General features: G+C 35.5%; 1 protein-coding gene across 2 annotated transcripts in view; it reads right to left on the reverse strand.

Annotated features, from left to right (window-relative positions):
• The window catches only part of CSMD1 (CUB and Sushi multiple domains 1), a 1,260,625-nt gene that overhangs the window by 231,740 nt on the left and 1,011,830 nt on the right, over positions 1–17,055 (reverse strand). For both annotated transcript variants that reach the window (XM_068937332.1, XM_068937331.1), the window contains exons 25-27: positions 14,986–15,112; positions 13,339–13,541; positions 1,702–1,893 (exon numbers count right to left, since the gene is read on the reverse strand). In XM_068937332.1, coding sequence (XP_068793433.1) covers positions 1,702–1,893; positions 13,339–13,541; positions 14,986–15,112 — 522 coding nt within the window. The remainder of the gene's footprint in view (positions 1–1,701; positions 1,894–13,338; positions 13,542–14,985; positions 15,113–17,055) is intronic.

Here is a 17,055-nt window from a genome sequence, read left to right on the forward strand (position 1 = left end):
CGGTTCCGGAAGACTGAGCAGACTCACCGTCTATGTGAAGAATTTTACTCGGACTTTAGTGAACTAAAGGTTTATATCGGCAAGCCTGATCTACCGAGCTAGGTCAGGCGGTAGGCTGCCACCACTTGGTCCTGCTACCTCACGCGAGGCCAGAGGACCTCACAGGGCCCATGCCCTAAAACAACGCCTGGGAGAGCGCAGACGCTGGCTCAGGAGGGAACCACTGGATAGGTCTCCCCTGGCCGTCAAGCGCTCGCGTAGCCGACGGGGTAAGGCAAGCAAAGCTGGACCCCGCTCATGCAGTCGGCAAGCCGTGTCACGTCCGGTAAGTTGTGGTTGACCTGTTCCCCGGGCAGGCCAGAGTCACGTCGGTGACGGTCGTCAGGACCGCCACCACGACCGAATTATTATAATCGCCATTGGGCAATGGCGTTGAGGGGGGCCTGAGATGCGGGTTTGACTGCCAATTGGCCCCCCCTTTACTGCCGGAGCTCGAAAGGAGTCTTCGACAGGGTGAGGGCAACTAAAAAGTCGCCACAATCATTGCTGGGACAGCTGTGCACGGGGTTCCCCCGGTAGGGGTATCCGGCGGGACCACGAGGAGGTGACACAGCCGATTCGAGCCCAGTTAGTAACTAAGAGAGTCATAGTTACTCCCGCCTGCTGCAATTCTGCTACCTGATACTGAGTTAGAGACACTCTCCTGCATTATCCTGAGTCATCCCATTATATTTGAGAAGTCTAGAAACACTTTAGAGCAAACAGAAGGACTCTAACTGTTTGGGGGTTTGCTACTTTGGAAAGTGCCTCTCCAAAAGGGCCTTCAGAAAGGAAAAGCAGTATGCTCTTCTATTAATATTAAAGCAGATTGTATCTGGTCTTCAAGTATCATTAAATATGGTCTTCATTTAATTAAAATCAACATGCAACATAATGATAAAAATCTAAAAAATCACTATACATAGCAGATAATTTTTGAAAGATGTGGTAACTCTAACTTTAAAAGAGCTATATATTTCAGCAAGACTTCTAGGCCTGTAACTATTAGCCTCCTGACTAAAACCTACAGAAATCTTCATGCCATACAGGACTTACAGTACCAAAAAATCAAAACTTATTTTGAAGAAAGAAGATAAGATTTCTCCCACCTCTAGTGTTATGCAAATGAACAAAATATCCCATTTCTTTCAACAGCATTTTCAGTTAGACCTCCTCCTCTGAATCTATCCTTTCCAACAAGTATTCCATTTCAGACCAAAAAAGAAAAAAAAAAATCTCTGTGGTTTTATAGGGATTGCATAGGGTGGGTATTTAACATATAAGAGAACTCAGAAAAATTTCAGAATTAATAATCAATTTATGTAATTAAATTACTACAAGGAACACCATTGTAAAATATTTCATTTGTCACACATCCTATCCAATAAGATAAAATATTTTGATCCAAATCACCTCTTCCACTTAATTATTTATGATAGACTTTGTGAATTTCAAACTGTCATAAAGTTTAAAAGATAGAGTGGGAAAATAACATTCAAAAACAGTATTATTCTTGAGAATGAGACTGTCAGTAACCTAAGTGCTAAGTAACTGAGTTTCGAAGAGAGCATTACTCCAACTTTAGCATCATATGCCCATTAGTTTAACTAGAAATATGTTTCGTGTTATTCTTAAGCACAGACTAACATTTCTTCTCATTACCTATGCATGTAGGTGGATCAGGTTGCCAAAAGAATCGGTTATTCAGTTGCACACATGTAATTTTAGCCTGTCCTTGAAGCTGATAGCCAGGGTCACACTGAAAGGTAGTGGTGTCCCCAGGCTCTCTGCTGTCTCCGTATCTGGTGCCATTCTGCGGTGTCCCAGGATCGTTACAAGTTGATGCAATAGAAGCTATAGGGGAACAAAGAAATAAAAGCTTTAAGACTAGGTACTAAACATCCACAATTAAAAGCACAGTATTTTTACAAGAGCATTCCAACCAGAGGCAATATTATTTACTCATCAGTTAACATAGGAAGGCATTTTGTTTCTTTATTTCTATGAGAATTTGCCCACGGAGATACATCACGTTTATGTTGGCTTCCTGACAATTTTCTTAGTATAAAATATGGCCTGAGAGGGAATAAATACAAGCTCTTCTCCTTTTTTTTTGTCCAGTTAATGTATCAAAAGAGCTAGTAACTCCTTTTCTCACTTTAATGTTCCAGTTATCAAAGTAAATTTCTTTATGCATGCAAAAGGCATTATGCTGTCTTTTGTACAACAGGGCAAGTATTACAGGGTAAATAACATCATTTTATGGTTTTAATATCTTCCAGTAGGGAAATGGCATGCATGCACAGCCGCTTGGACGTTTTATATAGCCCTGAAGTTCCCATTTCAGGGACAAGTAGTAATTTCCTCAGAGTACACTCCAGCTGAATCTAAGCAAGACACTTTGCCTATGTTCAGTCTCTTGAGTTTGTATAACTCTGCAGATACAGATAATACAGTCAAAAAGCACAATACTAAAACAAGCAGAAGAATCAGTATATGACAGAAAGTAACTAAACTGGCCAAAAAATTGCATACACAAATCCACTTTCACTGTGGGTTTGTGGAAAAGACAATGTTTCTTTTTCTGGCTTCAGGAATTCCTTAACTTCCTGAGTTGCAGCAAACTTTGCAGTCTCCCCTGTGAAGTTTTTCTTCCCAACACCTTAAACTAGGCTTCTCAGAAACCTCTCCCTAAGCTCTCTCCTTCCCATGCTGTGCCGGCAATATGCCGCAGTCTTCAGAGGCTCCCCTCCCTGAATTACTGAATTGCACTCTGTTACCTACCAGTCCAAGTTGTTCCCCCAACCATGTCCTTTTCAAGAAACATACCACACTTGTGAACAAACGTAAAAAATCAAAATCACTAACCCAAACACTGCCACCATTGATGATATTAGTGTGTATCTACAAGTCCCTCTACCATTTTCTCTGTCTTCATGCTATCAAGTTTAAACTTCTTGAACCAAGATTAAAGATATTTTAAAAATCTTCCCCACCACATCCATCTGCTCATCTCCCATACCAAGAGAGATAATCCTTCAGAAATGTCAAAATTCAATATTAACTTATTCTCTTTTTTTTCTCATAAGCATCTATATACACTTTCTTCCATGCTCATTAATCGGACACTTTTCTTAAACTGATTCATAACCATTTCAGCTCTATACCTAATGGCTCTTCAAGGTATAATTTTGCTCTGATATCTGTAAGACATAATCAGACCAATGAGAAGCATTCAGAAATAACATATATTTTATTAAAAACATATATGCCCATGTTAAAATTGTTTTTTACCACTTCCTTGATTGATGAGCTAATGTTACCATTTATCTTATCCTTTGGTTGTGCATTCTCACACTTTCTGGGAAAGTGGCAACTACATCGTTCTGTATTTTGAATAATATGCAGCACACCTAGCACCTCGACTTTAGGATAGTATCAGAAATTACAGAGCAGAAGAAAACCAGGAACATAAAAGATTGTTCCTTTATGTTTGATTGTCATTTTCCATTATTACAAATAGAAGGAGGACCCAGTCTCTTTCAAACTCCATTATGTAGTATCAAATGTCCTTTCTTTTTCACTGGGGTTTTCCTCACGTGTAACACTGCTTTAAGCAAACACAGACGTGCACACAGAGCCGAAGTACAAAAGAAATTCTATGAATATTAAACTGAAGTAATATACAACTGATATTAGACTGAGGCTTTGTTTCCACTATGCACACAGACGCACAAAAGAAAAATGGCTTATGGGCACTTTGCTGTCACTGAAACCTGATAATGTTTTAGGTGAGGTTTGATCCCCTGTGACAATCATTGCCAATTGCTTGTGCAGGAAAGCTGGAGGAAGAGATTATGAAGGAAGAATAGAAATAATTGAGAATCTTTAATATTAAAAATGACAAGAAAACAAGAACCAAAAAAAGACCTCTAAAACAAGTAAAAAATAAATGGAAAAGAAGATGTGACTCCCCAGACGAGATATGGAATATGCACCTTAAGTTTTACTAGAAACTTAACTCTGTCACAGAAGGACTTTGGCAAAAACTGAAACTGTAGATGGATCAAAAAATAGCAGCAGTGACAGAAGATAAGAGTAGTGAGAGGAGAGTAAACAAAGGACATTATGTTCTGGAGTACGTTCTGTCACATGGCATTACTTTCAAGAGCATTTTGTACTTTTCCAGGAAATAGATTCTGTACTAAAACAGAGTCAGATAAATTAAGAAATGACACAATTGTTGTTCTTACTTCATCTAACTAGATATTATCTTCATGTGTTGCTGTTATTCTTATTTCATCAAGCTCTGGGTTTTTGGAAGAACTGGGAAAGATGTGTTCCTGAATGCAGGAGAGGTGATGGGAAGTTGTTCAGAAATTAAATTGGAAGTTCTTCAGAACAGAAGCTATAAAGATCTATGCCCAAATGCTGCGAAAAAACACAATATTTAAGTTAAATCTAAATTTAATATGGCAGTTTAGGCCCCCTCTTTTTTTTTTTTATTTTATTTTATTTTTTTTAAGACTTGAGAATTGAGGATAGGAAATGTTTTGCTCCTATAAATCCTCCAGGGATTCAAATCATACCAAGAAATTCATTGATAAATGTGACAAAAGATGTGTAAAAGAAGCAACATATCTAAAAATAACACTCCACAATTTGTCCGTACTTCTCATGCTATTTTACTGGGAACTGGGTTCCCTAAACTACCACCCAGAGGACTTACTGAGAACTGATAATACATGAAGCATATATACGAATTTGCAGGAGAGGGAAAGTTTGAAAAAGTGATGAGTAAAAAAGAGACACACACACACACACAAAAAAAGGGAAAAGGAGAAGCCTGCTAAAATGGTATTATCTATACTCCAGCAAATAAGTGGCTATTTGAACAAAGCACAGGAAGTGTAAAACATCCTTATATCAAAATATATGGCTTATGATAACTGAAACCCTATAAATGCAGGAGTTTGGTTTACCATTGTATTATAAATACTTTTGTGACCTTTTTTCTATTCCAAAATAGTATATTTTTCGTACCTTGAGATGTTTCCTGTTTCTACATGAAGTGAAAGACTGGCAGTTTGTCATAAATCCAAAATTTATAAGTATCAGTCCAAGAATTCAAGTAACGCCTGTCACTGCTAATGAGTACTCTGTGAGCACTCTCCAAGCACTGTTCTGAAAATTTACCTGACATTCATATTAGCACAGTTCATTAAAAATATACTTGGCCACAGGGGAAGGAAAACATGGTCATGACCTCAGAGAAATTGTTTCCTATTTGACAGACAATAACCACTTTTAAAAAGGGCCAGAATAGTTCATGTTTGTTAAAGAATCACTTTTTTTTTTTAACTATATGAACCCACCTCTGTCATTAATTAGCATCCTTTTTCAACAAATCCCTGAATAATACTTTCATTTTCTCCTTAAACGTTTGTATGCAATATAAATCTCAGCAAATAATATTTGCTTGGATTTTTGACTGAGGCAAGTATGCGCTAGTTGCAAAGGAGCAATGCCTATTAAAATTCATTCCACTGTTAATCTATGTTTCCTACATACAAAGTTCTAAATTTTAAAAACTTCTATAGCCATTTAATAACTACCAAAATGTTCTTCCTATTTTTGCTCTTGTAGCCTTGGAAGATACCTTATGTCTTTGAGATTAACAATCTTTTTATCATGCCAAATACACTTGATCCTAATTAAACAAAACACCAGACATTTAAGTAGCAACATGTCATCTAGTCAACTGAACGTTTAGACAGGCTGTCAACTTCTCATATTGTCTCCTTTCCAAGTTGTTTTACTGCTCATGCTTCCCAAGGGGTTCTGTAACTTCATGAAATTACAAGTCTACTATTACTTCATTTGGTATTGTGCAAAAGTCTAAAGAGTTATATGCATTTGTTATATGCATATGCATATATGTTATATGCATTAGCAATTGCCAGTTCTGTCATCCATCTCATTTCATAAACAGGCTCTTTTCTTTTAAATCCATGTACTAATATATAGTGATGAATTTAATATCTTTCTTACATACTTATAGGAACGGACATGTGTTCATGCTCTGATGTGACACTGCCACATCTGTACAGATGTACCACTCTGTACAGATTTCCCCTTTCCTACTCTCTCAGCTGCTCAGCTGGTCATGCTTGTAAACTAGACGTGCCAGAAGAATGGGCAGCTGGAAAAAAAAAAAAAGACATGCCTAACGAGTTTTCATATGTTGGTGGCCACTGTGTTAGGGTTCTCTACTGTGAATTTAATAATCTTCCAGAATCCTATTTTAGATCTTAATTTGGATTTGGTACCCAAATTACATTTTCCAAGTCGATTTAAAACTTCACTGAAAATCAATGGGAGACTATTTTTGAGAATATGACCCAGTGTGTATCTGTATGTCTGTAACCTTGTGACTAATACATTAGAGTTGTGCCCAATTTATCTTTCACCTGAAGGACATTTCACTTTTGTCAGTTTGTTTAGCCTGTACTCTATTATAGCTCAAGAAAAAAATCATCACCTTCATCGATACTGTTTTCACTATGCCTATGGTAAACAACCACGTAAGCCATGTGCTGCAACTGTTTGCTGCACTTGTCTCTACTTTTTCTACATGTTTATAAAAACAATAAAGACTTTTTAGGAATTAGGCATGTAAATTGCAGCAATGCACAAGTTTCCTGTTTTGATACAACTACTTGTGTGAGGTTTGAGAAGGATTTTGGCATATCAAGCTCAGATATTGCACATAGGATTCCCAGTGATTTCAGACTAATAGTTTCCTAACAGGTGAAAAATACACTATTTCCTCTCTGAAAAATATTTTACATCATATATGTAAATGTACAGACTAACAACTGTGCAAATTAGTATTAAGCATATGTTCAAATAAGGCTTGCATTATCTAATAATGTAAAAGAAAAAAAAAAAAACCCTCAATCAGACTCTTTCATTACATTGGAAGCACAAAAGCCTATATGAATAAATTTGAAATAATTTCTATGTTGCTTCCTTCAAGATATCTCCCTCCTCTTCAGACTTTATACTCTCTGCTTGATCTCCATAAAACAGAGAGTGTAAGTAGAACACAGCACTGCCTGAAGTCTCACCATTACAGCTCAGCACAGCTCTTGCACTAGCACAAGGCTGGTTTACAGACCTGGAGGCCTTGTGTACTGTACTGCATCAAGGACTCTGAATCACAGCATGAAGACTTGGAATTGACTGTATACGCAATTTAGGATTCAACGTTTCCTGAACTGAGTTTACTGAGTCTCATTGCACATCACTGATCTCTGCAGAGGACTCTAAATTGCTGCATAATAAATCTGAACTGATTGTTGGGTTTCCTTTAAAATTAGCCCCATGAATGATGGATCCACAAAAAGTACTTTTAAGGAGCTAATATGGAAGGGTAGGACACTTCTACAAAACAGTGACCTTCAGTCTTCTTACATGGCATTAGGCGAATCAAATAAAAAGAGGATGAAGTAATAGAAAGAACCTGACTGAGCTATTTGAAAGTTACATTTTATTTATATTTTAAATGAAATACAGATTTGACACATTTTATTTTAACATCAGTGGCACCAAAATCCAGCAGTATTAACATGAACCTAGGATTTAGATGGCTTCCCAGGCTTAATCTTGGATTATCAGATCTTGTAAACTTCCACTTCTTTGTATCAGCTTTGGCAAGATGGGAAGGGCAATATTTACATTTACTCTTTGCAGGAGAGCTGTGGAAAGAAGTGCCAAAAATATGCACAATAAACATCATTCAAGTAAGATAAACCACCTGCAATCTGTTCTTCTTCCTTGTTAGTTTTATAATGTTTGCTTTTATTTAAAAATAGGCTTTAAAATCTGTTTCAAAACAGTGTCTCAAAAAGCTCTCTACTGCAATCAGCTAATTAGAAAAGATCCACAAGGTACTTTAGAGTGCCTGTACTCATCATTGCTGCAACTAACTCGCAGGCCCAGAGGGAGGCAGCCAAGCTTCTGAAGCAGAGTAATGGAGAGTGAAGTGCTTCATAACGGGCTTCACAATAGCCTAGTACTGAGCGGGGGACACCCCTGATAACCCAAAGAAGAAAAGTTGAAGACAGATGTTTCTGAAACACTGCCTTCCTCTTTAGATTTATGTGCTTCCTGGAAATACAGAAATAAGGATCTATGTGAGATCAGAATATATAGCTCTGAACCTCTTACTAGGAAATAAGTTATACCTCTTGGAAAAAGAACATCGTTGTGGTAATGAAGACGCTGATACCCACACAAGGGTATTTCACCAGCTCTCGTCTCTAGAAAATAAAGTTTTCCTATAACTTTAATGAGATAACTATCAAAATAGCCTACAAGCTGAATTTCTGCTTAGTTCCACAGGAACCAAACGAACAACTTCTACCTACTGTGAGGTTAGTGACACCTTACCCAGGCACCTTACTCATACCACAGATGTTTTTGTTAGGAACCATTTTCCATGCTAGTGACACTGTGTTATTATGAGCATGTGATGCAATATTAATAGCATCAGAGAAAGTAAGAGAAGAAATCAAACAATGAAATACGATTAGGTTACAGACTTCAAAATGGCATCTTAAATTCTGGTGCCCAGCTGTTTATTTATTTCTTTTAATAAGTGATATCTTAATGCATTTTATTTTCTTTGAACTGAAAATTTAGTTATTTAGGAAGGCATGCATATGATTATGCATGTGTAATTTTCTTTTAAAAGTTTTTTTGTGCTAACCCCTCTTTGTTGGTAGTTTCGTCGTGGCTCAGACTTGAACAACTAACTGCATGATGAAGCCTGGAAATGAAAATTCTGTCGTGGAAATGCTGATACTATTTAAATGTAATAACTCAAACTATTAAGCAAGTAATTAAAAGATATCTGAGCAATAAAAGAACAATTTCCAAGATAACACTAACCTAGTAGTTCAAGATATATGGCAGAGTTACCACAAGAATTGCTGTAGACAGACACATGATAAAATGGCATTCAAAAACTGGACATAAATAGATATTGTTTAAACAGATCTGTGAGTAAGCTCAGCGTCATAAACACAGAGCCACTGATGCTTAAGCTCTTGTTAGAGGAAGGAAGATATCAACAAAAGTGTCAACATCAGAGACAACAACCTCCAACTAATTATTTTAATTAACTGATTGGGATGATGTGTTTATTTTTATTATTATAATTGATTACTTGTGCTGTTAAGATAAAGATTTAGCCAGGAATCTTTAGTTTTCATTTCTTATCTCTTCATTTATCCTCAAGAGCAAATTTGGGGAGAGCAGGCAAAAAACAGAAACAAAAAAATGAAGTAAGTCAGGCTAAACCAAGCACAGAAATGCCGTCATTTCATATTTTCTGTTTAATAAAATGAGTGGCTGAAGTTCTTCTATTAAGATAGAAATACTGCAAAAAAAAATCTGAGAGAAATCTCTCTGCTGTTTTATGACTTTTTTGGTTAATTACTCTGCATTAGCAAAAAAGATCCATTTCAGTTCACATGAAGGCAGAGATAAGAATATTGTTAATTGAATTGTATGCTTAAAGAAGGCTATGGAAGACAGATAGAAATTAATTATCCCATAGATTCAGAGGTCAACATAGAAAACTATCAAAAATGGGTCTGACTCTAGAAGAGCCAGATATTTCCAAAAATGTATAGCCAGATTTTTCATTATGAGATGTGCGAAAATAAACCTTTGATGCATTGTACTCTTGAAGGGTAAAATCTATGAAACCAACTGAGGAACTATGAATGCATCATTTAGTTTAATTAAAAGCAGTTCTCTCAAATTAGAATAGCTGAGAATTTAGTTCAAAGAAAAACGACTATTAGCATAGAACTACTGTTAAGTATTGTTAAAATGAGGCTGAGTCTGTACAAATGATAATCTGCCTAGAAAGTCTCTGACAGGGCTGTTCCTTCCATCTGCCACATCTATTGGTTTTGTCAAATAAGCAAATTGTATAGTTAGATATAAACAAGTTCTCAGTAAAATAAGCTTCAGGATGCACAGGTTAATAAAAGCAATGAACGATCTACTAGCATGGGATCCAAGTGCTTTCAGAAGTCCAAAACAGCTGAAGATTAAACACTTAGGGTAAGACCGATCCTGCTTAAACATAGATGGCTAGACTCATTTAAGATGCCATACAGTATTCAAGATACATAGGACTAGCTGATATCACCCCAGGGCCTGTAACCTTCTGGAATGTCAGAGGGAGACCAGGCAGGATATCCTAGGACATCTCAAACAGAACTAGAAACCTGTGAAAAGGAAACCAAGTCACAACCTTAGAGCAGGATTCATTTCACCTACTCTTAAATATCTACAAGTTTTAGTTTTAGTCTATATTAGAATAACTAGACCTAGAGCTGCTGGCAAGAAAAAAGCGTTTTTGGAAGGAAATTTATCCCATTTACCTTAGACACTCAGGACAGAATTAAGCGAGGTTAGATACCTTATTTTTAAATGCTTAACTTAGGTAGGAATGTTTCGCTGCCAGTAACTGGCTTATCCTGGGAAAAAAGAAGCCAGGTATCAAATTTGTCTAGACCCTCCTTGTGCTTACATTCAGTATCTTGACAAGACAGAGTTGGTTGACATCCTTGGCTTGTTATACATAGTTTAAATGTACTTAATCCCCAGAGTAAAGGTCAATTTTGTACAGTGAACTCCATTTTTGTCCTTTTATGCATGATTAAACGGTAATTAAGTTTTAATGAAAAGCATTAGGCTGACTACAATTAACATAATCACACTAGTCAGTTCGTGTCCTCGTATTCTACATGCTGAGCTGAGTGGGCAAGAAAATGGACTTTTAATATTGCCCAAACATTCTGTGAGTTTCAGCCAGTTATATTTTTCCGTTCAAAACATCTCTATCTACATATACAATAAACTAAGTAATTTGTAAATGATGTTTTCTGATCTATCACGCTGCATATGTGATCAATCATTTTGTCTCTCTCCTCACACCATCCTTTCACAGCAACTCTTTTTTAGGCAGATGTAGTAAGGGAATTCCAGGGCCCCATGCAGAGGATGCACAGTGAAATAAATTCTCCAGCTGAAAGCTAGCACTTTAGTGCTTTGATTTTAAGTTGTTCATGTGACCTGATGCTCTCAGATGTATACTCTTCATGTGATCTCATCAGTAGACGTTCATTGACACAGACATTCATCCCAATTACATAATCCAATGCTGAAGTTGCCTGTGTCAGAGTTCCACAGTCTTGAAAATTTTAGTTCTGTACAACTCTGCATCTGCACAACTCTGCATCTGCACTTCACTTTTTGTTTTGTAACTCATGTTTAAATAAAATATACTCCTTAACAAATGCATCACCTGAAAATCCTTTAAGTGACACACACATTCAAAACTTGAGCAGTTATCTTAATAGAACTTGTACTAAATCATTTACATTTTCTGTGATTGCCACTCATTTATTGAATCAATTAGAGAAACTACTTAAGTAGTCAATCTTAAATATTTTGTGCAGCTTTGCCCTAAACTGACATACAGTTTGAACACATGATTAACGCAAACCATGCAAAGATACTCATATACCCATAGTTCAATGGATTCAAACACTTTACTGGATCAGGGCAACAGTGGTCTGCCCATTGCCTTAAAGATATTAAAAAAACTAAGCTCTGGATTTCAGGTGAAATAATTTAACATTTAGTTTAACATATTCCTTAAAATATAGGGTTTTTTTTTTTATTTTTTACAATAAAAAAAAATTTACAACATTAGACTTGCCAAACAGGGTGAACTGAACTCTTACATAATTTTCCCTTAACTTAATGAGCTGAGACATTCAGTTCCTCACCACTAATTCCAACTAATTCCACTTAGACATACACTGCAATTGCCAACATCATCACTGAACAGATCCATTAGATATTACAGTAAGATGACAAAAACAGTTCTTTGCTCTCATGGCATTTATTCATCTCCTATTTACTATAGGTATCGTCAAAGGTCAAAGCATGTACACCTATGTTGACAAGTCTAACAGTTTAAATATTTTATTACTTCCATGATATATAGATTAACTGATAAGCCTGCTTTACACAATATACCATAAAACGTGTTTGCTAATTCTAATAGTGCAAAAAATCCTTCATTACCACATACCTAAAATTTGACATTTTCAAACACCTTGAAAAGCAGCATATTATACAGTACACAGATTAGAAATTCCAGAAATATTTATTCTACTCTTATTCTTTAATTCGTTTTGCATATTTTAACTGGGTATCTCAGCAGTCTGTGCTTTGGGGCACAACATTCAGAAAAATTAAACTAAATGAAGTAAACAGGTAAAATTCAAATGTATTATTTAGAGACTAGGAAACTCCCCAAGTAGATGTCCTCATCCAGAAATAACAGAATTGGGAGCTTATTAGTGCCATTTATTTGAGAATGACAGCACCTCCAGGGAAGGTTTTAAAAAAGATACTCAGGCTCACACATTTTATTAATTCATCTTCATTTTCCTACTTTTCTGAGTAGATATACCCTTACAGAAATTGCATCTAAATATATAAACATGCAACGACTGATTCAAAGACAGTGTGATAAAGTCTCCCTGCAGTCCAACCTGCAGCCTTTAACACTTCAGTCATAGTATCATAAAAAAACTCCACATACTCAGTTTTACAACATTGGTCTCATTATTCTGTGTACAGAGATGCTTTTACTTTAGACCTGAAGATGAAGCTTGAAATTCTTTTATTAATTTAATAGTAAATCTTTTAAAGTACTTCAAAATGGTCCTATACTTTTTATTCTTTTTTCCTCAGTTTAACTATGCACACACACAGTTGTTGAAATCATAAAAATGATTCAGTATGCAAGAAGTGTGGTGAAAAAATAAACACAAAATATAAATACAAAGGAATTAAGATATTATTAGGCAGTACTGGTGGGAACATGCAAAAGTATCAGTTCAGAAGAAAATTTACGCATGTACAAACCCATTTGGGTTTGCATATAAGTACTAGTAAAATACTAGTGGGTATGAGGTTGCTGTATGAAACAAGGATTAAGTAAACTTACAGATACAAAGTAAATTCAAACAAACCACTCTAATAGTACCTATGTTGTATAAATACATATAATAATTCCAATAATATAATCTCTTTTTGTAAAGACTGAAGAAGTTGTAAGATGAGAAACATCAGTTCATGTAATTCATGTATACTAGCATAAAATCTGATTGTATTTGAGATGAAAAGGGATTTACATACTTGAGAACTGAATGGAAAAGCCTGATTTGCTGATGAAGAAGTCACTGTCAAATTGTAACGTCAATGAGTTGAAAGTGCTGTGAATATCCTCTGGAAGGGCTGAGCCACTCCATTCTTTCAGTAATATGCTGCTTTCAACAGGCCCATCCCATACTTTCAAGATGTCATGAGCAACCTCAGTGTCAAAAACAATAAAATGCAGACTGCAAAAAAAGATTAGAAACATTGAATATTACTCATTAAACATAATTATATAAACTCCAAGCAATCGTTCCCAAACTGTTCTTAATTTGGAGATGCTGTTTCTGTCTTAGGACTGAAGAAAGCCTGGTGGTGCTGAAGTGCTACCCACTTCTTCCAGTTAGATGAGATAATCGCATAAGGGATTTCTGTCTCGCTACACTGCAATTACAAAATCCATGCTTATGATATATCATACTTGTCCTATTAATTAATTTATTTTTATCATAGATATCTTAAGAGATAAGAACTATGATTTGATGAAAGCTTTCCTCTCTTTATTCAAAGTAGGATACCAAGAAAATTAACTCTTTAGATTGAATGACATGCAGTTGAAGAAAGCATCGTTTCAAACGAAAAATCGTTTGTTTTCTACTAAATGTTAGCCACGTATAGCACAGGATATTCTGTCAGTTCTACCTTTGTGAGTTTTTTTACATAAACAAAAAATGTCTTCTCCCACCTTTGCCTTCTGCCAAAATTCATAAACTATATATAACAGAATATTCTAATCTGTATTTATCTCCAGCTGAAATATTAGATTTAGAATGGTGTTCAGGAATGGTATCTTAGTATTCAAAATGCTTGCACTGACTTCAAGTTCTGGTTGTTGCTTATACTTTTAACACTGAAAAAATCTACTAATATCACAACTCCTTTTTGTGTTAAGCAGTTCTGTGCTGATATTTCTTCCTTTCATTTATCATTAATTTGTAATTTGTCATTGAAATGAAAATAACTCATTGAATTCACCTGTGATGGAGTGAATTCATTACTTGGTTTAGTAAAATGGGATTACTAAAAACAGGAAAAAGCAAAAATGAAAGATTTTTAAGTTAATGGACTTATCTTAATAGTCCATCTAGATGATCAGGTAAAATGATTGTTAACATAAAATGACTACTGAAATAGATTAGCATTTTTTAACATTTTGCTCAAAATAAAGAGATAGCTAATATTCTGAAGTAAGGCATTTACTGGACATGACATATATCTATTCTGCCACTGCAACAGAAAACTAACCTCTGTTGCATAACATTAAATACATAAGTATCAAGAGATTCTTGACTGAAATTAAGTTTATCTGTCTTTATTAGAAGTATGTTTAATGTTTTTGCTACATTCTTGTTTTCACAGCAATTTCCTGTTAGGAGTAGAATAACTAGCATGAATATTAGACAGAATTTGCCATTTCAAAGTCTTTGAATCTATGTGTTAACTGCAGCAAAGATGAGCTAAAATAGTCTTTAACTGTTGGTTCTCCTTGTGTGTTGCTAATTTCTTCTAGCAGAGTTCTTGAATCCCTCCATCGGCATTCGTTAAATTATTACAGCAATAAAAGCTCTTGATTCCATCATACGTGTTATGTAAAATAATAAAATTTAAGTACTGAAATTAGGTATATACCTGATTGTCTTTCCTGGATCTGCTTCAATAATCCAAGTGCAATGAAGATTATTGTCATAGGGTGCTGGGTAACCTGGGGACAAAATGCGCCCCGATGTAGCAGCATGAATTCGACCACCACACTCAGCTACAAAAAAAATAAGGATTGTACTGTTTATTTTTAATAAGGCCATAATATTTTCCATGTTTTCCTCTGTTTCACCTCTATCTTCCAAAGGTAAAACGGTAAAAAAGGTTAAAAAAAAAAGCTAATATCTCTGAAACAATGCTATAAATCAGGACATAGATATACAAATCAGAACATGTGCATGAGTTAGAAATGCACACATAAATGATGTCATTGCTGCCTTGTTATGAAGCCATAAACCATATTTTTGTGATTAAGGTATTTTACTGAAAAAAAGAGAGTAGTTCAATATCAACTAGGACTACACACTTGCACACTTTTATCATCACCAAAGGGTAAAAAGGCATAATGTTTGGAAGCCTTAAAGGTATATCAGTTAGCACATAAAGTACCACTGAATGCTGAAATTCAGAGCTCCTGCAGTTTGGTTTTGTAATTAAAAACAATTTTTGTCTTGTTCTAATTTCAAAGTGCTTTTAGTTTAATGCTTTCAAGTTATTATATATACCTTCAAGCTCAATCTTATCGTAAAGCAGTTGGGTTTTGCTTAGTAATTTCCTTAGGTAATTAAATATTTAAATGCCATATGCCCACCAAGTGAGAGAATATATCAGAAAGCCGTGATTTGAAAGTATGCAGTACCTCGTTTTGAACATTTTTATTATCATTACTACTTCAACTTTGTGGAGAGACCTATTGCAGTGCAAAGTATCCAGAATCAAATCAAGCTTACTTTGCTTATTTAGTGTATCACACAGCTGACTGGCCAGTTTCAAGAGATGAGCTGGTGAAACTGGAATTCTGTGTAACAAAATCAGGTGCTAGTGAATCAAAGAGTATCAGTGACTCCACAGTTAAGTGATGTCCCTGAATTCCTACCTTAGTTACCTTAAAAGTGTTGCTTCACAAGTAGTGGAATTAAAAAACACTGCCATGGGGAACTCTTCATATGCAGCTGTTTATGATAGTGTCAGACACAGAATGATGAAAGAACCATGGCAGCTGGATCAAATAATGTACCAGTATCAACTCTTGACATATAATAAGCCTTACGTATGCCACTAAGATACTGCTGACAACCAATGTTATAAGGAAGGAAAATAACTGTAGGGGGAACAAGGTGACTGATTTACCTTACCTCTCCTGCCATTATGGTCACTCAGGACACAATATATGATTTATAGAACCACAGCAGAAAGTTAAAATTGTGAATGATTTAGCTACTTGGCAATATAAGTTCTTCAAATACAACCTTTGCTTAAGATTTCAGTTAATTTTGATTATATAAGAAAATTCGGAATGCAATAATCTCCTTGAAAGAGATCTGCAGATAAAGAAATGACTGAAACACTACTGTATTTACTAACAAACTCAAGATAACTCAGAGAAACCAGATTTTTTTTAACTCAAACTAATTGATGGACTTGCTTTCAAATTCTCAGATGACCCCTTCAGAAACAGAATACATGATGTAGACTTTGGGAGGATGCATTATGCATTTCATATCCAAAAAAAAATTTCCACTTTAGCAGCAAACCAGAGGTAAACTTTCTGGAGTGATCCTGACCAGAAAAACAAAAAGGTAGTTTTTCAATATGCAGAAGATGTGCATACTGTAAAATCACTATCTCAAAGAATATACAAGAACTTGCAAAAGACAGTTTTCATCATCAAGAATAAACTCCTTCAAGAAAGAATCTCTTTTCTTCTGGGGTTAAGCAATTTTTTTTTCAGTTGTTTGCAAAACCTTTACGAAATTGCATAAAACGGCTCAGGTAAAATGTTTTCTACTTCTGATTGAGACTAACGAAAAGTAGTAACTAACAATTAGCTGCCAACCTTTAATGAAGGACAGGGCTGATCTGAGTAAAAGGCTCAAAAAAGTTAGCTGCTAATGAACCAAGGAGGAATTACAGGAATTCTCTTTTCTTCATTAATGCTTA

The sequence above is a fragment of the Struthio camelus genome, chromosome 3 (assembly GCF_040807025.1).
Source record: "Struthio camelus isolate bStrCam1 chromosome 3, bStrCam1.hap1, whole genome shotgun sequence".
In the NCBI taxonomy this organism is placed as follows: domain Eukaryota; kingdom Metazoa; phylum Chordata; class Aves; order Struthioniformes; family Struthionidae; genus Struthio; species Struthio camelus.